Raw genomic sequence first — 24580 nt, 5'->3', positions numbered from 1 at the left:
CAAAACTTCAAGATGAAAGATCTTGGTGACTTAAGGTATTTTCTTGGGGTTGAGGTGGATAAAAGAGATGATGTTTTAACTCTTAGTCAACATAAATATACTCTTGATCTTTTGAGCAGGGCAGGGATGTCAAATTGTAAGCCCTTTATTCTGCATAAAAAACTGAACTCTAATGATGGAGACTTATATAGTGATCCAACCAAATATCGAAGTATCGTTGGAATGCTTTAGTATCTCACTTTTACCAGGCCAGACCAAAGTTACTGGAAGCTTCTTAGATAGGTGGGAAGCTCGCTTCCCGGAAACTCGCTTCGGAAGCGCGATACTTCTCGCTTCTGAAACTTGATGAGAAACTTGATTACCCGACACTTTTCCTATGCTTTCCACACGCTTAATTTATTCTTATTATATGCTCTCTTACTCAACTTTTCATGCTTTTTATGTGTTTTATCTGACTCTTCTCACTCACTTTCATGTGCTTTCGTTAAATTGGTAGTCATCATTTGTAGATTTTGTTAAAAATTTAATTCTTACACTAAAAAATCATAAAATTTAATATTAGTCACTGTTATTTTAGTTTTTATTTGTGTTTTATTCTGATTCTCAATTAATTCTTATATATATATTTTTTATTCCTCGCTTCCCGCTTCCTATATATATTAAAATGCATCGCTTCTCGCTTCCGGTTCTCGTATCGTTTCCCGCTTCTGCTTCCTAGTCTGGCAACCTTGGGTCAAACATTGTATATTTCGTTAATCAGGTTTCTCAATTCAAGCATGAACCAAGAACTGGTCATGTTGAAGTCGTGAAAAGAAGTTTAAGATTTTTTAAAAGAACTATTGGTGACGGTCTTTATCAAAGAAATTGGATTGACAATAAGGGACATGAGATCATCACTTATATAGTTCCGGATTGGGCTGGGGATCCGGATGAAAGACGATCTGTTTCTGGGTATTGCATATTCATTGAAAAAAATTTGGTGTCGTGGAGTAGCAAAAAATAAAGAGCGTAGGTCCAATACTGAAGCTGAATATAGGTCTATGGCAACTGGGACAACTAAAGCTATGTGGGTCAAACATCTTGCGGATCTTGGAGAAGGAATCTCACAATCATTTCTGTGGTGTGATAATAAAAAATGCTATTAACATTGCTTATAATCCTATATAGCATGGTCGCACAAAACATATTGAGATAGATCAACACTTCATCATACATAAGGTTGAAGACAAGGAGATTGAGCCTCGTCACATTCGTACAAAAAGCCAAGTTGCAGATTTGTTCACCAAAGGCCTAACAAAGCATCAATTTTGGTTCTTAAAGAACAAGTTGTCCATGGTTCATGACCATGCACAACTTGGGGGAGGGTGATAAAATGTCTTTAATGTCATTGGATCCAGATCCATGCTTCTATTCATATTAAGAATGTATTTTTTATGTAATGGCTATTGTGTAATTTCTTTATATTATAAACCGGTTGTAATACTTGTTTCACTATATGAGATTAGGGCTATGCATCTTTTTAGCCTGGCTGCCATTTTTGAGCATCTTTCTCTCTCTCTCTCTTCTCCCTTCTCCTCCTCCAGCTGAATGCTAACTGTGGTGATTTCTTGTAATGCCCCGAAATTTTAACCCAGATTTTTGAGGATTTTTTTTTTAAAAGCGGAAACAACAAATGATTACAGGGTTAAGCATTTCAGAACGATACAGGAAACTAAAAGCAAACCACATCATTTATTCTTATTTCAATAATAATAGAATCCAAACAGAGTTTATCACATCATCAATCTTAAAACAAAAATTTCAATCAAAAAGCAATTAGGATCGCCAGGGAACAATTAGATCCAGTCCTGGTCAGCGCCTCATCCTGCTTCGCTCATGGACTACCCTGTGCCTGAAAATAATAAAAATTATAGGAATTAGACTACCACGTCTAAGTAGGGAAACTGTACTCTTAATGCAGGTATGTCATGAATCTAGTATGTGATGTGTGAATCTTTCAGCTATTAAGAATCACACAAAGTAGAGTATGCATCTGCAGTAACCGACATATATCTAAACAGGCATGCAGATTATACAGCAGTTATAATTAAGCAATTTAAACATTTCATGCAACGACAACAATTAAACAAGGCATTAGAACATGTTATGCAACATAATAATTAAACCAGTATTTAAGCAATTAAACATTTTATGCATCACAATGACAGTCATGCAATCATTCGTGTAGCAGTCCCAACACGGATTTGATTATCTCATGTCTACTCATTTCAGGGCGTCATTTAATCACAAATTCAGAACATGCTGGAAGAATATAAACCGGTCTCACTAGTAACTCCACTCGCGGTGATACCTAACATGTACTAATTTATGTTTATCTTGTCTTATCCCGTGGGTACACACGGGCTGAGGCAACCATCACAGAAAAGAATGTTCGGGGGTATATTATTCAAAGTTGTTTTATTAACCCGAACATTCTAACTGTGACTGAAATCCCAAGGGAGCGATCAGTGACCGAGAGAAACTCCCAAAGGCCAAAATCAAAAACAGGATGCATCCCTACTTCTGCAGAAGAACAAGGAGCTACCACCTTGGACATATTGGTAGTCCGGGTCCCCCAACTCCGAGGACTGGGGACCAACGAGTCACTTTAGCTCGAAACAGTAAACATGTCCCCGGAGCTTTGTACCACCTACCCTCTCCAAGGTAAGCCCAAAACTGAGTGGGTTAATCTTTTCATTTAATTTATTTCCCGAAGTACAGGGCATTTACCCAACTTCCTTCTACTACCACAGCAGTAGAAAACCCCAACCTTAGTCAATTCACCAAGGTTATAGAACAGTTCCAATCCTTTGTCATATTGATAGCATAACCCACCCAAATTGCTCCGGTGTCTTTAACTCAGACAAGCAACAATATTTTATTTTTCATTTTCATGTGGATTCACATCATAACTTCGATGGCCTATGCAAGACCCTCAATACACTGGCTGGACATTTGTATGTCCACCACAAACCGACCCATAGATTCGGTTGTCGAAACATTATTATTATTATTGCTTTATTCTTTAATAGTAAATGGCCGCCACCCCTCCGTGTATATAAAAAAAAAATGGCATGTATTTGAAAGCTCGACCAACAAGCAAAAACACAGCTGGTGTCTTGAGATTCATGACACTACTATATACACATCTCCCAATACACCCTCATTTGAACATCCCCCACGATATGCAATTTTTTTTTATTTAATAATTTCAGAAATTATGTAGGGTCTGAACATAGTACCTCAGAAAAATACACAGTTTCACATACATGGGAACATTGACGAATAGGCCTCTAAATGGCCATTCGAACCTTCTAGATGGTGCACACCTAATAACATTTGAATATTTTAAGGAATATGAAATTTGACCAACATAATTTATGCAGCAACTAAATATCAATTTATCTTCCCAAGCTACTATGCAGTGAACACCAAAAATTTTCATGCAGCTTATTATGCAACTAATCCTCACATTAAATTTCCCAGTTACTATGCAGCTTATTCTATAACTAAACATCCATATAAATTTACTAGTTACTATGCAGTTTAATATGCAACTAAACATCAATTAAGATTACTATATACTGTGCAACTTAATATGTAACTAAATATCAATGTAAATTTCCAAGTTACTACACAGTTTCATATATAACTAATTATCAGTTTAAATTACTATGCATACGGTTGCTCATTTCTTAGCTTGAATGTGCAAATCTATAACTCTGTGAATAACTATTCAATCTAGAGATATCATTAAAAATCTGAATCTTGAGCAGGTTACAATGAAACCTTATTTCAACAACCAGACCTAAAGAAACATTCTAACTACGTGTTTCCCTGTACAACTGGGCAGAATATAGTCATTGCATAAATGGACGAAAATCATAGTTTCATGAAAGTAGTCAACCTCAAAGTGTCAGTTTTCGCATTACCACAGCATACTATATTCAATATGTTACTTGTTGACCCTAAGGTACTACTACAGTTAAGCAAGTAATAACAATTACACTAATTCAAACCAAAATGGGTGTTCCTTCCGGCAAGTCAACATCCAACAGGAAGTTCGTTTTTTATGATCAGCGATAAGATGGCTGTTGGAGACCTTAAGACCCAAATTTCAGACTTTAGCAACTGTCATAAACATAGCCGATTCTCTAAACTTTGTTATTTTTATAAAAAATCAGCACATGAAACAGGGATGGAAATAGACTCTAATGACCCACATATACAGATCGTACTCCCCGATTATGAGTCTTTATACATCCAAAAACAATCGGACTTTCTTTAACATAAGATTGAGCTAGAAAACTCCTAATCCGAGTTTATTCCATGCTAATATTGCAAAACCCCCAAATCTGAAGTGATTTCCCCCAGTCATCAGAAAAATCCCCAAATGCAAACCCCACTTCAAGCGATAATCAGCTTTCTTTCTTAACTGACCCACATACCCGGATGCACTCAACACCAAACAATAAAAGTACTAAACTCCTACCATTATTCGGCGAGGGTGTTGCGGCATCCACGAGAGGGGTCGGTCGGCCTGGACAGCACCACCACCGGCGAGGTCGGCTCTTCCCGGCAAGGCCTCGAGCTGCGGCTTGGGATTGGAGGGAGCTTCGAGGTTTAGAAAGGTAGAAAAGAGTGAGAGAGAGAGAATGGGACAGCGAGAGAGAGAGAGGTTCGGGGTCCCCTCTTTGTAGGAGGGTGGCCACCCGAAAAGGAAGGAGCTCCTCCTCCTCCCGGCGGCTGCGGTGTGCTCCCCCACCTCCCATCTCCTTATGTGTTAGGGTTCGGCTGAACCCTAACACCCGATATCTCAGGGGAGAGGGTTTTCCCCTCTCAATTTTTTTTTTATCGGGCAATCCCATATCGGGTTGCCCCCCTATTAACCCCTTTTAATTTAACAGGGTGTGGGTCGGATCCGGGTCTGACCCACGACCTGCGATGCCGGATCCGATTGCGGTTTGGATCCGGGTCGCGTGAATAGCAGTGGATCCGGGAGTTGGATCCACTTGAGTCCAACAATGGTTTTTAAAAAAATATTATTATTACTTATTTATTTATATAGTATTACTAAAATACTCAAATATGCACATTTTTCTTTTGGATCCAATACCGGATCCCAGGCCCAAATCCACATAATTCTTTAAGTTTTAGTGTAAAATTTGTGGTTGTTACATTTCTTACGGGTAGGACCCAAAAAAATCATTGAAAAGTAAGAATATCACAATAAATTGTTAAATTTAAGTAACAAGTATATACAATTGTGATTGTGACCATGAATGAAGTATAAGTGTGTATTTCAATAACATATCACAAACTTTGTATAATTGCATAACATGAAACATAAACAAAAACAATTATGAATGGAGTAAATATAACATAAAAATAAACAATTATGAATGCAACAAATATGACATAAAAACAAACAATTATGAATGAAGCAAATATAACATAAAAATAGGCAATTATGAATGAAACAAATATAATATAAAATCAAACAATTATGAATGAAGCAAATATAATATAAAAAACAAATTATGAATGAAGCAAATATATTATAAAACAACAATTATGAATGAAGCAAATATATTATAAAAAGACAATTATGAATGAAGCAACTATTACATAAAAACAAACAATTATGAATAAAAATAGTGTGCGTAACCATGAAAGAAAAAAAAAATGAAAAAAGAGACAAGGGAAGAAGGAAAAAAAAGAAAAAGAAAGGGGAAAAAGGAAGAAAAAGAAGGAAAAAAGAAAAGAAAAAGAAGAGGGTGGAAGGCGTGAGGTAAGAGGAGGAAGAAAAAGAAGAGGATAAAAAAAGATAAAAAAATGGGAAGAAGGAAAAACAAGAAGAAAAAGAAAGAAAAAGAAAGAAAAAAGGGAAAAAAGGAAAGAAGAAAAAATGAAGAGGGTGAGAGGGCAGAGAAGGAAAAAAAGAAAGAAAAGGGAAGAAGGAAAAAAGAAAAAAAAAAGAAGAGGGAAAAAATATACCTGGTATTCTCCTCCTCCTCTTCCTTCTTGTTGTTGCTATTGCAGAGAGAGAGAGAGAGAGAGAGAGAGAGAGAGAGAGAGAGAGCAAAAAGGGAAGGGCATAGTAGCCCTTTCCCTTTTATAGTTGCCCTAACTTGTAGTTGACCAGGTTTGTGTTAAACTATAGTTATATATAGATTCATATATATATATATATAATTGTATATATTGATGTAATAGGCAATACCCATAAGGGTATTTGGTCTTTTTGTCTATGTAATAGGGTTTGTCCAATAGAGACATATTTGTATTTTCTTCTTTTTATTTTTTTTGTCTTTATTGTGTAGGGGCTCTATAGTCTTTTGACCATAGAGTCGTTGGGATGATTATAGCCGTTGGAAGCTCCCAACGACTCTATTGGGAGCTCCCCAATGCCAACAAAATGTATATATAGAGTGGGTTATCCCCCTCTTTAGTTAATGCTTTTCTTAAGCATTTGTTAGTTAATAAGGACATTTTTTTATATTGTTTGTGTTTTCTTGTTTGGCCATTAGTAGCCATTGTATGCACTTTTGTGCTTGTGTGTTCTTTTTCCTTTTGTATTATCCCTTAAGTAGGCTTGTATTTGTGCTTAGGCACATTGTTTTTGCATTTCCGCTTGTTTCATTACAGTTTGGACTATTCCAAACCTGGTCAACATAGTTAATAAAACAAAAAAAAAGACATGATTGTCCCCGCCGCCTAGGCGGGTTTGGCAGTGCCTAGTCGGAAGAATAGTGCCCCACCGCCTATGACCAATAACCTAGGTGGTGGGGTTGCGCCTAGGCTGCCTAGGCGCCACTTTTAACTACTAAGATATGAAGCATAAGTGACCCTTTAACTTGGTAAAGGGACTGACCTCATAGGCAACCCTGGGCCCAAGAATCGTGGTCCATAAGAAGCATTGTTATAAAAAACGCGCCTTGAGGCGAGGCCCTCTGTGCCTCAAGGCGCCAGCCGGAGGCGCAAAAAAAAAAAAACAGAGAAGAAGAAGTAGATCATCTTTATTTATTTACTTTTTGTTAGTTTCTTTATGTATTTACTTTTTATTAGTTTCTTTAGTTTTATATGTTATATTTATTAGAAGAAGAAGAAGAAGAAGCTATACTTTTTATTAGTTTCTTTCTTTATTTATTTACTTTTTATTAGTTTCTTTACTTTTATATATTATATTTATTAGTTTCTTTTAGTTTCTTTACTTTTATATGTTATATTTATTAGTTTCTTTATTTATTTACTTTTTATTAGTTTCTTTACTTTTTATATGTTAATCTCATATGTTTATTAATCGGTTTCAGTTTCTTAGTTACTTTTATATGTTATATTTATTAGTTTCTATATTTATTTACTTTTTACTAGTTTCTTTACTTTTTATATGTTAATCTCATATGTTTATTAATCGGTTTCAGTTTCTTAGTTACTTTTATATGTTATATTTATTAGTTTCTTTATTTATTTACTTTTTATTAGTTTCTTTACTTTTATATGTTATATTTTTTAGTTTCTTTATTTTTTTACTTTTTATAGGTTAATCTCACATTTTTTAGTACTTATTTGAGCTTTTCTATTGCTTATTGGTTGTTGCTTTGTAGGGCATTATATTTTTCAGTTATATAATTAGTTTTCTAGTTATATTATCAGTTTCTTAGTTACTTTTATATGTTAATCTCATATTTTTAGTGCTTATTGTAATGAAGTGGATTGAATCCGATACACATGCAAGAACATGTAAGAACACACTTTCAATCAAGTGGAATGCTTGATTGAATCACTGAACCACCGACACAAGGGTCTAGCAAAATTAATATTGCATATAATCTCTCAAGAGAGTGATACAAAAATATAAGGCCTTCAAGGCCAATTTATAGAACAAGAGGAGGCTGTTGGGGCAGCCCAATGTGACTGTTGGGTTGCTCCCAACAGTCAGAATTCTAACGGTCAGAATTCTGATTGTTGGGAGCAGCTCCAACAGTCATATTGGAGCTGCTCCCAATGACCCAAAAAGTAACTTTAAAAAATACAAAAAAGAATGAAAGAAAATAAAAAATAAAAAGGGGATAAAAAAGGGTTGTTAGCCCTATTGGGCTGATGCCTATTACAGTGAAAGTACCGAAATACCCATGATGGGTATTTCGGTTTACAACATATGTATATATATACATATATAAATCTACATATATATATGCATATCAAAACAACATAATTTAACACCCCCCTCAAACTCATGGTACAACCACCGAGAGTTTGCCAAGTAGGAAGTGAAATATGGGAGATGGTAGCGCTTTGGTGAAGAAGTCTGCGAGTTGGAATTCTGATGGAACATAAGGTAGTGTGATAGTCTTTCGCAGGAACTCTTCACGAACGTAGTGACAATCCATCTCAATGTGTTTCGTTCTCTCGTGAAATGTATGATTGCTTGCAATGTAAACAACGCACTTGTTGTCACAACATAATTTTGAAGGTTCTGCAGTTTGAACCCCCAAATCTTTTAGAAGTTGTCTCAGCCAAACTAATTCCGATGTAGTGGTTGCCATGACCCTATACTCAGCTTCAGTCGAGGAGAGCGACACCTTCTGCTGTTTTTTGCATCGCCATGAGATTAAAGAATCACCTAAAAAAACACATAGACCAGTGGTTGAGCGTCTATCATTGACATCCCCTCCCCAATCAGAGTCAGAATATGCAATGACTTCTACTGAGGAAGCGGATGATAAAAACAAGCCAAGGTTAATAGATTTTTTTAATATATCTAACAATTCTCATTACAACACTCATATGTACTATAATGGGAGCATGCTGAAATTGACTAGCAGAATGAATAGCATGAGATATATCAGGACGAATAATGGAAAGATAAAACAAAGCCTCAATCATTTGTCTGTAAGGCGTTGGATCTTGCAAGGGCTCTCCATCATCTATCTTCATTTTGACATTTATGACTTTCGGAGTATCAACCAATTTTTCATCCGGGAGTCCTGATCTTTCAATAATCTTCGTTGCATATTTGGTCTGTGACAAAAAATAACCACGATTTGAGTAAGCAAAAAACCAAGATCTGTCATATCAAAGTTGGCTTTAAGCACATCTTTGATATGGTTAACTCCCTGCTTATCATCTTCAGTGATTATCATATCGTCTACGTACAGTAGTAGAATCACCTTTCCTACATTAGAAGACTTAACAAATAATGCACTATCAGTAAAACAAGATTTAAAATGAAGTTATGTCATCACATCACTGAACCTAGTATCTAGAAGTTATGATATGATTGAGGTTCAGAATACGAGTGAATGACCATTAGGCAGGATCTAAACTTAGGTTCAAAGGAATCATATGATACAAATCTACTAGGAGCTTTCGAAATTCTTATGGATTTTCTATGGTTGGAAGAATCTTCTTCTTGGCATTGGGAGTATCTTTCTAAAGCACTTTGTGGGTGATCTTCAGTACGACGAGCATAGGTTTGTAAATTATCGTGAGGTGGATCCACATTGTAAGACTCCTACTATATTCTCATTTGCCTCATGAATGTTTTGATTCTCATGAATACATTCACTCTTGTCATTGACTAGGTCAAATAAGAACGAATAATCACAACTCTCTTGGATATTATCTTTGGTAAACCTGCTTTCATTTTCAAGAAACATAACATTTCTAAAAACATATAACTTGTTTTTTTCAATGTCATAACACCTATATCCTTTTTGGTTTTCGGAATAGCCCAAAAACACACAAGGAATAACTTTTGGGGAAAGTTTATCATTTTTGTTGGTAAGAACAATGCATTTGCTCTAAAAAACCCTCAATCTTTTATAATCGGGAGACATTTTACAAAGTTTTTCAATAGGAGAAGTGTTTTTAATATTTTTTGAAGGCATTCTATTTATCAAGTAGACTGCCATAAGGGCAGCTTTAGCCCAAATTTTTTTGGAACATTTCTAGATATTAGAAGAGTTCTAGTGGTTTCAATAATGTGTCTATGCTTTCTTTCGTCTAGACCATTTTGTTGAGGGGTATAGGGACATGATTTTTGATGAACAATCCCATTTGTGTCAAGATAATTTTTAAATTCTCTTGACACAAATTCTCGCCCGGAATCAATTCTAAAAATTTGAATATTGGTTTTAAATTGATTTTGTATATAACTATGAAATTTTTTAAAACAATCAAATACTTCTGATTTGTATTTTAAAAAGAATATCCAAGAGTGTCTGCTAAAATCATCCACAAATACAACATAGTAAGAAATACCTCCTATGGATATGACTGGTGCAGGTCCCCATACATCCGAATGCACAAGTTCAAATGGATTCTTAGTTATAAGATGTCTTGTTCCAAAAGATAAATACTTCATTTTGCCAAGAATGTAATCTTTACATAGAAAAATTTTCCTTTTTACAATTTGAAAGAAATGAAAATAATTGTAATTTGGTCACACTAGGATGTCCTAGTCTTTTGTGCCAAATTCCTACATCTTTATTTTTCACAAAATTACAAAAAAGATTGTTTTGGCAATTTAAGATTGTCTATAACATAGAGATCTCCTTTTCTATGGCCTTGCCCAATCGACTTCCCGAGCTGAAGATCCTGGATTAGGCAATCATTAGATGATAAAACAATTTTGCAACAATAGTCTGCAATTTGAGAAACCGATAATAGGTTTAAATTTAATTTTGGTACTACTCTAATATTTGATATGTGAAATATAGGTGTTTTTTCGATAAATGCCAAAACTTTTGATTTTTAAACAGGTGCCATCGGCAGTAGAAACACAAGAATCATTTGAGTTAAACTTGCATTTAGACAATATAGACTCATTAGGGGTCATATGAAATGAAGCACCGGAATCTAAGATCCAAGACGCCTTACTGTGATTGTCACTTGTCGATACGGCCGCTCCCGAATAAGAGGGAGATTGAGCTTTAAACATAGGTTGCAATGCTTCCATCAATTGAGCCAAGGATAGCGAACCGATACATTTGGAGTTGTCTACTTCACTCCTTTCGACCGAAGCCACTCCTTTGTCTTCTTTATAATCCTTCTTCTTTCTTTTGGGACAAAAAGGTTTGATGTGTCCTGGTTCGTAGCAATGATAGCAAATAATTTTTCTACCTTTCTTTGACTCATGATCACCCCTCTTTTCATAGTTGTTGGGATTCCTTCGATTCTCATTTCTTACAAAATGAGGTGGTTTATAACTCTTCGTATGGTTTTCGGGCTTTTACATAGCAAGCACGGATTCTTCATCCTTAAAAGTGGATAGCCTTTTCAATCTATTCTCTTCCATAGTTAATTCTTCAAGTGTCTCAACTATGGAAGGGACCCCTCCTCTATGAAGAAGAGCAGACTTAGTTCCTTCAAATTCGGGCCTAAACCCATTTATGAATTGATAAAAATGTTTCGCTTTGATTTGATTTTCACGAAGCTCAACATCTTGTGGGCAATGCCACTTTGGCTCAAGAAGAGACAATTCATCCAAAAGGAGAGAGAGAGAGCATTGTAGTACTCTCTTATGCTCATCTCTCCTTGAATCATGGTTCTTACTTTATTTTTGACATTACATATACGCGCAACATCCTTAAGACTGTACATGTCTTTAAGGTATTTTCAAGCATCACTAGTGAAGTCAAACTTCGCCAAACTAGAACATTTGTGAATGCCCACACTATTGATTAACCATCCAATAATTTTGGAGTGACCCATCCTCCATTCTTTCCATTTTTTCTCATATTCGGAAATGACTTTAGTCATTTCCTCTCCTTGAAGCGCAATCTATTTTCCGTTCTCCAACTTTGTAAGGATGAGTTTAGGCTCCTTGTCGGTGCCGTCAATTAACCCCCAATGCCCTTTTTCCCATATCTTATGTTTAACTATGGATGCCTACATCACATAGTTGGTGTCATTTAGGCGTATGGAAATGGGGACAATCACTTCTCTTTCATTCTCCATAAACAACAAGCGGGAATAAAAAAACAAGAGAAGATGGGGAAGAGTGGAAGAGAGAAGAAGAAAGTGATACAAGGCCTTTTTGGAGATGGTCCGCTTCCCGATACGACTCTCGGAATTTTCCCAAGTCCAAGATCCTCCTTTTGATCACGACCTTCTTTCTAACAAGCGTCTTTTGGAACACCAAAGCTCTGATACCATGTAATGAAGTGGATTGAATCCTATATACATGCAAGAACATGTAAGAACACACTTTCAATCAAGTGGAATGCTTGATTGAATCACCGAACCACCCACACAAGGGTCTAGCAAAATTAATATTGCATATAATCTCTCAAGAGAGTGATACAAAAATATAAGGCCTTCAAGGCCAATTTATAGAACAAGAGGGGGCTGTTGGGGCAGCCCAATGTGTCAGAATTCTGACAGTTGGGAGCAGCTGCAACAGTCATATTGGAGCTGCTCCCAATGACCCAAAAAGTAACTTTAAAAAATACAAAAAAGAATGAAAGAAAATAAAAAATAAAAAAGGGGATAAAAAAGGGTTGTTAGCCCCTATTGGGCTGACGCCTATTACAGTGAAATTACCGAAATACCCTTGATGGGTATTTCGGTTTACAGCACATATATATATATATATATATATATATATATATATATATATATATATATATATATATATATATATATATATCAAAACAACATAATTTAACACTTATGTGAGATTTTTTATTTCTTATTGGTTGTTACTTCATCAATAAAGTATTTTTTATTTATTTGTATTTTTAGATATTTTTTATATATTTTTTAAAGTTTTAAAAAAAAATTTTGATGCTTACGCTTTACGCCTCGAGGCTTATGCCTCACCTCAGTTTTTGGTGGAGCGCCTCGCTACGCCTCAACTCTTTTGACAGCACTGATAAGAAGGAAAACCAACATGAGCTCTAAAACATGCAGGGCTAGGCAGTGGAAACATGTAGCTAGTAGCAGCCAGAACTCACATGATCTTGCTTACCACATACTTGACATGTCACATTATTGGGCCTGGGTCTTGATGGTGTAGGAAGTATACCTGTACCACGTTTATATTGTATGCCTCTGCCATGACTTATTTTGATTGCTTCCCTTAAACAAAACTTCATGCTAGGGAGTGGGAGTCGCCTTCTTGGAACTAGCCAAAATACTAAACATAGTAGTATGCTCCAACAACATACTCCTGAGGCCATCAAAATTGGGACGTGGATCTCACCCTTTATACACGGTGACGAACATATCATACTCTGAGCCCAGACCACAAACCGTCTTCATCTGATATCAGGGCTCCAATAATAGCAAGTTGATCTGTGATGGATTTAATCTGATTCAGATACTTCAAAACACTAGAGTTGCCCCACTGCAACTCAACAATTCACCCTTAAGCTGATAGATCTTAGGAGTGGAAATCTGCTCAAATTGCGGATGTAAGATTCACCAGAGTTCTCTAGCAGAGACACCGGATGAAACATGCAACAACACCTCATGAGAAAGCATGGCTGCAATAAAGGTCACTGCTGCTTGATCGTTCTTCCTTCGTGAAGCATATAAGGGATTCGGGATGGTGGCTTTTTCAGCTGGCTGCCCTTCCTTTGTCACATGTGACTCAATGCATTCTGAAAGCACGGGTAGAGTCTTGTCTAGATGCCCGTCAAATCTAGACTGCTCATGAACGGGACAATCTGTTTCTTCCAAGTTTTAAAGTTAGAGGAATCCAACTTATTAGTCACAAGTTGGTTCAAGAAAGAGGAATTCAGGGTAGGATTGGGTGATGCCATATCAATGAGTGCAAAAGGATCATATTAAAAGAAAAAAAGAAGAAAGAAAACACAAAACAGAAGCACACAAGGAATATATATATATATATATATATATATATATATATATGTATGTATAGACAGAAAAAGACATGAATACAAGGAACAAGTAATAAAATAGAGGATTAAGAATTGCTGAGATAAGAGAAAAAGGAACCAGATCAGATCTGCAAAGTCAGATCGTCAATAGTGCTGACATTTCCTTTTTTTGAAAGATGATCAGATTCAAGTCTATCAAATTGAATCTGAATACCAGTTGCTTCTTCCTTTTTTTCTAAACAATATCTTTCTTTTCTTTTCCTTTTTTTGGCCTTTTTTTTATGCCAAGAATCTATCTCAGATCTGATCAGATGTAAGAAAAACAAGAAATAACCAGACAAGAAGAATGAATATATATATATATATATATATATATATATATATATAAAATGAAAAGGAGAAGAACAAAAGGAAAGGAGAAGGAAAGAAATAGAAGAAAATATAAATTGGGTTGAAGGTGAAGTTGAAAAGGAGGATCAAGAAGGCTAGTGTTAAAGGAAATAAGGGAAAAAAGAAAAAACTTATTTGTTGGGAGAAGAGATGGAGCAGTCTTCAAGATGATGGGGTCTTATTCTCGGCCCTGCTCTGATACCGTAACAATATTTTGTGAAATACGTGCCTTAGGATTCATGCAAGTAACCAAGAGAGAGAAAGGAAGAGGGAGGAATATGGCAGCAGCAAAGAGACTTCATCAGAATCAGGGTGGACACCTAAGAGATGATTATAGATATACTTCACAAGTACAAGAATACCACTATCAAGGGTACAATAATGCACAACTAGACTGTTCTAACTTGAATGACAAATATAACCCTACTTACAAACACAAGTACAAGTAAATACAAAAGGGTATTCTTAACACAGCACCTGAAAAGTCTGGATTTCTTTATTTATTTGTCATACGTTTGATCACTTGAAACTAAGCCTTATTAAACAGTTGTTCACCAACTTTCTGTATATACAACTCAAACAGTCTAAAACTTGGGAAAAATCTGTCAAACCTAGTTCTTTGTGCATGACTAGTTGATCCATATTCTCTCAAAAAGTTGGATAAACAACATCAATTGTTAATATCGTATGTGATAGAGGAACATGGCATTGCATGAATTGGTGCACTTAAAACTTTCTTTTGCAGTAACTATTGGAGATGAAACAAATGGAGATCAGCTCCCTTACCATTGTCAATTTTGAGATTTGTCAACGGGAAGGTGAGCATAAATACTAATGGGAAACTGTATACATTTAATCTAGGCTTCAATGGCCTTATGGTTCACAAGTAGTATAAGATAGAGAAAAGATGAAAAATAAACAAATCAAACCAGCAGGAGGCAAACATGACCATATTCTCCAATAATTTTGATTGGAAACCTAATCTTTAGTTAATCTGAAACAAGATGAATCCATTAAGTGCTGGCAAATGGGTTTCTGTAAAACATGGGAAAAGAAAGCTGTTTTTTGGTTGGTCTTGAGAAAGTCTTAACTGACTGTCTTTTGTTTTGCTGTTTGGAGACTACATCTAGCAACCCCAAATATGATTCCTAGTCTGTTAATTTGCTGGTTGGTGCATGTAACTTTTTTGATCATTATATTTTCTTCTGTTTCGTCTGCAATGGTTTTTTGTTTTCTTTGTTTTCAGGTTGACCTATAGTGATCTGTGTCTTCAAATACCAGAGTCCAAGTTCAGACAATGTTTGTCAAAAACACTCAACATTTTATTTAAGCTAATGAGTTCTTATTACACAATTACGAGTTTCCAACTTCATGATAAGGTGTGTGCTTTATGATGCATCCTATGCTTGATTTATGCGGATTGCTGTTCTTAAGTTTTTATTTTCCTGCATCTTCTCATTATTGTTTCAGGTCCCAGAAAACTCTGCTTGTTGGGGGGAGACTTTGCATGTCACATCAACATTAGAGAACTTTGAAAGGCCTATTCAGCAGAGTACTGCAACCTCTGATGCATATTCCTGTGTGAGCCAATCTAGCTCGGACATGACAGCGCCTGGAGCGGAGGGTCATATTATAGTCAATTTGTCTGATAACTCCCCAAATTCTGCTACATCCTGTGTTGTTCAGAGGCCTGTTAGTGAGGCAGCTGATGATCCTTCTGTTTCTCCTAGCACCCCTTCTTCTTGCGATCAATTGAGGAAGGAATCAATTGCATACATTGCACAAGCACTGCAGAAAGGTCGAAATAACCTTTGGCACCTGACAACTAGTCGTGTATCTGTCTTGTTGTCATGCTCAGCAGCATCTTCAACAAGCACTCATCAATTTTTGAAGAATTGTGAAGACCTGAATACTTTCATTCTTGCCGGGGAAGCATTTTGTGGAGCTGAAGCAGTTGAATTTAGGCAAAAACTGAAGATTGTTTGTGAAAATTATTTAGCTTCCCTACATCGACAGAGTATTTGTGTATGTCTCCTTTACTTTCCATTTCCTCTACTGGATCTATGTGCTGTTCATAAGTGAGATCCTTTTAAGTTTTAACTCTACTTGTGCAAGTATATATATGTATATGTGTGTGTATTGTGTGGTGCATGTGTGTACCCATACTTGTATTCAAAATTATTCAAGCATTCATTATTTGTTCTTGATGAGCATCTAAAACTAATGCTTTTACTTTTTTCTTTCTTTTCCTTCAATTTCCGGTACCTCCCCATTCCGTAACCCCTTATATACTAGTCATATTGAAAACCTCATAAAAATTGCCATATCCATCTGCAGCCATATCCATGTGAGATAGCTAGCCATTGATGTGCTGAATGTTCACTATTTCAATTGCATCCTTGTGTCCAGGTGTCATAAGTTTATGGTATCTTTTGGAGCTCATATTATTTGGCATAGTGTGTTGATGCTTTTATGTTTTCAATTGTGTAAGCTAGTGAAAGGGTATATTGGAAATTGAGGTGGTTATTTTGACCTACTTTAGAAGCTCGTGCCTGGAGATGCAAGTGGGTCAGAACTCTGACCCAGATCCAACACAGATGGTCAGATCTGGATAGTATTTATCCAAATTTGGATCAGACCTTAAATAAATGTGGTTGGGTCTATTTGGATCCGGTTCAGAATCTGGTAATTGAATATACCTGTTTTACCTTTTCCGCATAAAAGCAACTGGTTTTATCCAGTTTTAGTGGATCAGATACCACATAAAGCTCAGATCCTAGCGGGGTCTAGAATGTCACTATGAGATCTGAGTCAGTTCTGGATCCAATCAAGGCCCACGTATCAGAATGTATGTAAGGGGAGATGGTGGAGCCTGACCCAACCCATACCCAACCTGTTTTCATGCCTTCTTGTGTTTATCTTTTTTTTCTTTTTCATCGTCCCAAGAACACATTGTTTTTGGAGAATTGCTTTCATGATACAATTGACATAAATTTAGGTTCTATTCTTTACTATCTTGTCATTACTCTTATAAAACAAGTGCATGCTTGCACACATGAACATATGAAAGGATGTCCTAGTACATTATCAATTTTGAGGTGATTAGACATGCTGCACTTTTCTGTGCAGAGCAGATTTCCCGTTCTTGTTGATTCTCTGCTAATTTTCCTCATGCAGTTTTCTTACTATTTTAGTATCTGTTTACTCAGAACCCAACTGTTTCATAATAATATGAAATGCAATTTCCATAGGTATCACCATAAGTATGTAGCATGAAAGCATGGTGGAAAATGATTCATTACAGTACTTGAAAATTGCTCTTTATTTTGATCCAGGCTCTAAAAATGGTTCTAGAGAAGGAAACATGGCTGCAAATATCACCTGATACAGTGCAGATGTTGAGTTTGGCAGGCCTTGTTGGTGATGGGGCACCACTAATTGTTCCTCATGGTGTGAATGTGCCTAAGATTTTGCACTCCAAGAGAACTGAGGAAGTGGAAACTGGAAATCTGAAAAATGGATTTGCAGATTGGTTTAAGATTGGGAATCCATTTATTTTGAAGCATGCGGATGGGCTTGTGGATGGCATGAATTCTCCACGCCAATCTACTAGATCGCTAATTCCTGATCAAAATGATGCTAAAGGTTTACAAAATGAGGCAGTCAGTTTTGGAAATGACAGAAGGAATGATGTGAATAGTAATGGCTCTCTCATAGATGATGAAAATGAAGATCTTCTAGCTGATTTTATTGACGAGGATAGCCAGCTGCCGAGTCGTATCCGTAGATCTACGCATGCAAAAAATTATGGTACAAACTGGGATGGTAATGAGTCTGGCATGCTAACTGGATCTTCATTATCTCTTCTAAGGTTAGTGACTGATACCTATGCAGTAATATGGAATCAGACTATGATTTCCAAACACTGATCTGCTGGGGAACAGTTAATGTGCCTATTTGAAGCTGCTGGAGCTTATATATGTTGTTGATTGCTTTTTAGGTTGATGGACAAGTATGCGAGACTCATGCAGAAGTTAGGAGTTGTAAATATTGATTTCTTTAAGGTAACCTAATGAGGTTCTTACATGTGCTCATCTGTTTTATCTTCTTACATTTTATCAGGTTCCCCACTAATTTATTATTATCTTTTCTGTTTAACATGTTAATCCAGGGTATCTGCCAGTTGTTCGAGCTTTACTTTTATGTTGTGTTTGAGACGTTTGGTCATCGGGATGCATTTGTTGCTGCGAAGGGTCAAACAGAGACTCTAACTCGTATGTCGATTCCCTTGTTGAGATCCTATTGTAAAGCATTTAGTGTGGAGATACCTGCCATGTTTATTATTTGTGATGCTCATTAAGCGGGAAAATTTTTCAGCTAATTGCTTGTGCTCATGGTGGCAGATCGACTTAAGACCGCCCTAACAAGAATAACGCATGAATTATCTGAGCAGCGGATAAGAACCCTAACAGTGCCTTTTTCATCCATGTCACCTGGGTCTGTTAATAGTTCACTCATTGACATTACACCAACATGCCCCTCTATCGCAAACTATGCGCCAAGTACATCATTCGGACTAAAGGTGACACTTCTATTCCAGATCTTTCCGTGGTCAATGTAATAAATTTTGAACTTGTCTAATTTTGTGTAAGTTGTCAGTGATTTTTTTGGTCATTCACACCTTGTTCAATGCTTATGATATGCATGTTAATGATACTATGGGTACGTATGATTACCTCAGATCTCTGAGGAGAACTGAGGTTTAGTGGATCGGGGCGTGGGGCCCATGCCTTGATCCAACCTCTTTACAAATGGAGGATCTCAAAACCGAGGTTTTGAGATCCTCGTTTTAGGCCAAACCTGTTAAAATATGTATCTATATATATTATCTATATATATCTATATCTATATCTATATATCTATATCTATATCTATATATATATATATGATACATATGCATATATATTCTATATATATGCATATGTATTTCTCTCTCTCTCTCTCTCTATATATATTCCTTTTGTAATACTCGATAAGGGTAATTTTGTCTTTTCACTCTCTTTTACTCATATTCATCTTTTTTAATATATTTGTAATTTATTTTTTTCTTGTCTTTTCTTTTTTATTCTTGAGGCCCCCCACAAATAGACGTTGGGGACCCTGTAAAAATGTCTACGAAGAGACAATACACATACAAACACTAGTACTTCACAAAAGATGTGCGCAAAGGCACTCAAAGAACACTTGAGCAAATATGCAAAAAGCGTAAAATAATGCAAACATGCACAAATGCATGTAATACAAATGTATTGAATAAAAGGAGAGAAGCTTGAGACTCGCAAGCCATACATTTACAAGGGGGAAATACCCCTATTTATACACCTCAAGGGGGTTACCTTGGGGGCTCCCAAAAGGAGTCGTTGGGAGCCCCCAACAGTCACAATTGTGACCGTTGGGGACTCCCCAACGACTCTTTTGGGGAGCCTTCCCAAGATGGCATGAATAGCCATAAAAGAAATAAAAAAAAGAATAAAGGAAACGAAAGAAAGAAAAACAAAAACAAAATATAAAAAGAAAATACAATCATATTCCAAGTGGAATATGCATAAAAAGTGAATTTATAGAAATACCCTTTTCGGGTATTAAGATCGAAATAAATATATATTAGTATATATATATATATAGATATGTATACATATAATATATATGTATACATATCTCTATATATATCCATACTAATATACATAAGGATTACATTTTTAACACCCGCCCTCAAACTTACGGTGCGATAACCGCAAGTTTGCCCAAAAGAAAATGAAATCGAGGGGAGCAAAGCGCCTTAGTGAAGAAATCCGCTAGTTGATATTCCGATGTCACATATGGAAGATTGATGATTTTCTTTAAATATTCTTCCCGAACATAATGGCAATCCATCTCTATATGCTTCATACACTCATGAAAGGTATGATTTTTGGCAATGTAAATCACACTCTTATTGTCACAACATAACTTTGTTGGTTCTTGAATATGAACTCCCATATCTTCTAGCAGACGCCGAATCCATACTATTTTCATGGTATGGAGGCCATGACTCTATACTCAACTTCAATGGAGGACAAGGAGACCCTCTGTTGTTTTTTACACCTCCAAAAGACCAATGATTCGCCTAAAAAGATACAAAAACCAGTGGTGGAGTGGCGGTTAGTGGTGGAGAGACGGTTATAAGGGTCACCTCATCAATCAGAGTCAGTATATGCAATTCAATTTAAATAAGAGGATGATGAAAGAAATACTCCCTTATTTACCGTCCCTTTTATATATCTGATGATTCGGAGGACTGCACTCATATGCACTGCCGTAGGAGCGTGCTGGAATTGACTGACAATGTGCATTGCATGAGATATATCAAGTCTAGTGATGCTAAGATACATCAATGACCCAACTAGTTGTCTGTAAGGAGTAGGATTATCCAAAATAACCCCATCATCGATCTTTATCTTGGACCCCACAATCTCGGGTGTTTCACAGATTTTATCATCAGTAATGCCTGACTTATCAATTATCTCACAAGAAAGCTTAGTTTGGGATAAAAAATATCCTCTATGAGAAAATACAGCTTCAATGCCCAAAAAATATGTCAGAAAGCCTAAGTTTGACATCTCAAATTTTTCAGTTAGTGCAAACTTAATTTTTTTAATTCCCTTGATATCAGCACCTGTGATTAACATGCCATCAACATATAGAAGCAAGATCACAATTCTTGCATCAGATTTCTTTACAAATAAGGCAATATCAGTATAGCAAGAGACAAATCCATTCTCTATCATTAAACTGTTAAATCGGTCATACGGGAGCTTGTTTTAAACCATAAAGAGCTTTTCGTAAGCGGAGAACCTTACCATTAGGGCAATCCATGCCAGGGGAAGCAGTCATGTAAACTTCTTCATTTAAATCCCATTTAAGAAAGCATTTTTAATGTCCATTTGATAAATAATACCCTTATATACAAAAAGCCTAAAATACCCCTATAGATATATATTGACACTCCCCCTCAAACTTACGGTGTGATTACTGAAAGTTTGCCTAACAAGAAATAAAACCTCATAGAAGGAAGGGCTTTAGTGAAAAAGTCAGCAAGCTGATATTCAGATACGACATGTGACAACAAAATTGTCTTCTTCAAGAATTCTTCTCTGACATAGTGATGGTCCATCTCGATGTGTTTAGTGTGCTTATGACAAGTATGATTCCCAGTAATGTATATGACACTTTTGTTATAACAACATAACCTAGATGGTGTTATTGATAGCACTCCTATGTCTGTCAGTAAACTTTTTAACCAAACAATCTCTGATGTTGTGGTGGATATAGCCCAATACTCTGCTTCTGTAGATGACAAAGACACCTTTTGTTGTTTTTTGCATTTTCAGGACACCTATGAGCCTCCTACAAAAGCATAGAAACCAGTGATTGAGCGTCTAACATTGGAATCTCCTCTCCAGTCAGAATCAGAATATGCAACTAATTCAAGAGGGGAGGAGGAAGATGACAATAATCCTTTGTTAACAAAATTTCTTAAATATCTAACAATACGCATAACAACACTCATATGAACAAAGGTAGGAGAGTGTTGAAATTGACTAGTAGCCTGAATAGACATGAGATATGTCTGCTCTGATGATTGTCAGTATGTCAAGGCACCGATCATCTATCGATATGGAGTGGGATCGTCCAATGGAGTTCTTATTAAGTGTCGTGAATTCAGTCTGGGTTCGGTTTGGGTCTGATCCAGACCCGAACTAAGATTTGCGTGTTTGACGTGTTTATTGGGACACACGTGTAATTCTATGTTTTGTTGTAGGACAAATATGTCCATGATAAAATTACTTGTAACCTAATAGTTAAATATGATGTATCATCAGGTCACGCTCGATTGATGAAAGCGTGAACCTTTGCAGCCCAAAACCTCTCTGCATCTCCTTTCTCTACTTTAGTGTTTTCTTTTTCTGTTACCTTTTCTTCTTATTTTCTCCTCATTGCATATCAGCACAGGTCAAAACTCAAGTTCTAACATGGTATCAGAGCAGGGTTGGGTCTAGGGCTCGGTATTGCTTCCAAAAAGGTATGAACAAAGAGATCTTTTGATTTCAGTCAGGAAAACATTCTTCCCTCACTATTTCTTCTATGTTATCGTATTTTCTCAAAAAAAGAAAAATATGATCTCTTCTCCTTGCCGCCATCTCTTCTTGAAAAAGTTTTCGTGTTTCCATCTGAATGACTGAAACACGTCTTTTTCTTAAAAGTTTGTTCACAAGTTTCTAAAATCTATCGTATTTCGAGTCATTTTCTTGAATCGGTATCTTCTTGAATCGTGACCCATCTTCTCTCATCTTGATTTCTTGAATCGTGACCCACCTTCTGAAATTGTTATCATATTCCAAGAAAAACTATGTTTTTTTATTCTAGATTCTGTTTTCTTGTTCTCTCATCTCAAAACTGATTCTTAATCAGTCTGAAAACACCTTTTATCATGATTTTGGTATAACGTTTTTTCTTTTGCCGATTAACGCTAATCGAACATGGCATGTTCAGGTGACTTGATTCATGAATATTGAATTGATTATTTGATTTTTCACGTGATCTGACATCTTTTCAAAAAAAAAAAAAAAGGACAGCAGATCCGAAATCTGTTACAACCAGTTCACTTTTGGATTGTTTTTAAACAGTCACATTATTTCCAAGTTTGATTAGCTATTCAATTGCTCCTTAGAGTATTTTCCACTTTATATTCAAGTATTTCATAACCACGGATCCTTCTTTAACCCAGTCCGGTTTGTCATCAAACTTCCTTAATCAACTTGTCTCTGAGAAATTAAATAATTCCAATTTTCTGACCTAGAAGAGATAGATAGTTCCTTTTATCAGGAGCCAAGATTTCTTTGGTCATCTGGATGGATCAATTCTAGTCCCACCAGAGTTCATCGCGAAGGAGGAAACAAATGCGCTAGGTGTTGCATCTACTAAGCTTGTTCGAAGCTTGGTTTATGTCTCTTGGATGAGAAAAGACCAGGCATTAATTGCCTATATTACATCTACCTTGTCTCAAGAAGTACTAGTTGCTATTCCCGACGACTGTACAATAATGGAATTGTGAGCATATTCCGCCATATAATATTGTGGTTGAGAGCCTCTATATTTTCCTGCACACACACACACACCATCTTCATTGTTGGTAAATTTCATTGCAAAGATAAAGGTGAAACCGCTTGTTTATCAGGCTGCCATCATTCCAATTATCATTACTCTCGTCTGGCTCAACCTAAATAGGGTTATGAATTGCCCATATGCACTCCCAGAACTGCTTTGCCTGGATGTTTCTAACAATAAAAGAAAATTTGTCACAAAACAAACAAAAATGCAAGGCAGAAGCTTTCACAGAGAAAACTTGGTATTACTGAACACATTTATCCACCTGTATCAACAACTGATGTTCCACAAGATTTCACAATAGGAGGTACAAGCCACTCAAACTGGTACAATAACAATGCTTTATGAAATGGTAACACCTGTGGCAGAATGTCTGAGCAACTAGAAGCCCATTGACAATGTATCACTCTTCACGCATGATGAAACTTTGGGTTTTATGAAATCTAACATGGTATCAAAGCCACGCTAGAGCTAGATCTGGGATCGCTTCCAAAAGGTATGTCTAAAAAGACTGATTAGCCTCACAACTCAGAAAATCGATTTTGTTTATCTCCTCTTCTTCGTGCCTGCACTTTTCTTTTTCTCCCTCGTCGTTGTCGTCATCGTCGATATCATCATTTACGCTGCGTCTCTCTACTGCTTCTTCTCTGTAATCATCCTGCTTCGCTTATTGAAAGTTTCTGCATGATTCCCTTTTTCTTTTCTTAATCTCAGTCTGTTTTAAATCAATCTGTTGCTCAGAATCATATCAGATCAGGTAATTGGTTGTCTATCTGTAATAACCACGATTTTTTTTAAAACTTAAGTGATTTGGGCCTGGGATCCAAGTCGCGGATCCGGGACCCATAAAGGGGTCTTTATATATATATTTATCTTGTAAAACATATATGTACTTACATAAGTGCAAAAATTTTAATTAGGCGAATTATTCAAGAGATAACTACGTATATAATGTATATATGGGCTTGGGATCCACATTTTGGATCCAATACCCAGATAGGATCCATATGGATATAGGTAAAATATCGTATATATTCGTGTACATGATTAAATATATATATATAAATATATATTATATGAGTATTTTTAGGGGA

The 24580-nt window shown here is 36.1% G+C and overlaps 1 protein-coding gene across 6 annotated transcripts in view; it reads left to right on the top strand.

Moving 5' to 3' along the window:
- Positions 1-24580, top strand: part of LOC149813817 (uncharacterized) — a 161370-nt gene that overhangs the window by 46959 nt on the left and 89831 nt on the right. For all 6 annotated transcript variants that reach the window (XM_089990768.1, XM_089990770.1, XM_089990772.1 and 3 more), the window contains 6 exons: positions 15526-15658; positions 15750-16304; positions 17615-18150; positions 18280-18343; positions 18451-18553; positions 18683-18861. In XM_089990768.1, the coding sequence (XP_089846894.1) occupies positions 15526-15658; positions 15750-16304; positions 17615-18150; positions 18280-18343; positions 18451-18553; positions 18683-18861 (1570 nt within the window). The remainder of the gene's footprint in view (positions 1-15525; positions 15659-15749; positions 16305-17614; positions 18151-18279; positions 18344-18450; positions 18554-18682; positions 18862-24580) is intronic.

The sequence above is a fragment of the Nuphar pumila genome, chromosome 16 (genome assembly GCF_984573655.1).
Source record: "Nuphar pumila chromosome 16, dmNupPumi1.hap1.1, whole genome shotgun sequence".
Taxonomy (NCBI): Eukaryota; Viridiplantae; Streptophyta; class Magnoliopsida; order Nymphaeales; family Nymphaeaceae; genus Nuphar; species Nuphar pumila.
Note: the sequence above shows the minus strand (reverse complement) of the source record. Positions and strands in the feature narration are given on the sequence as shown.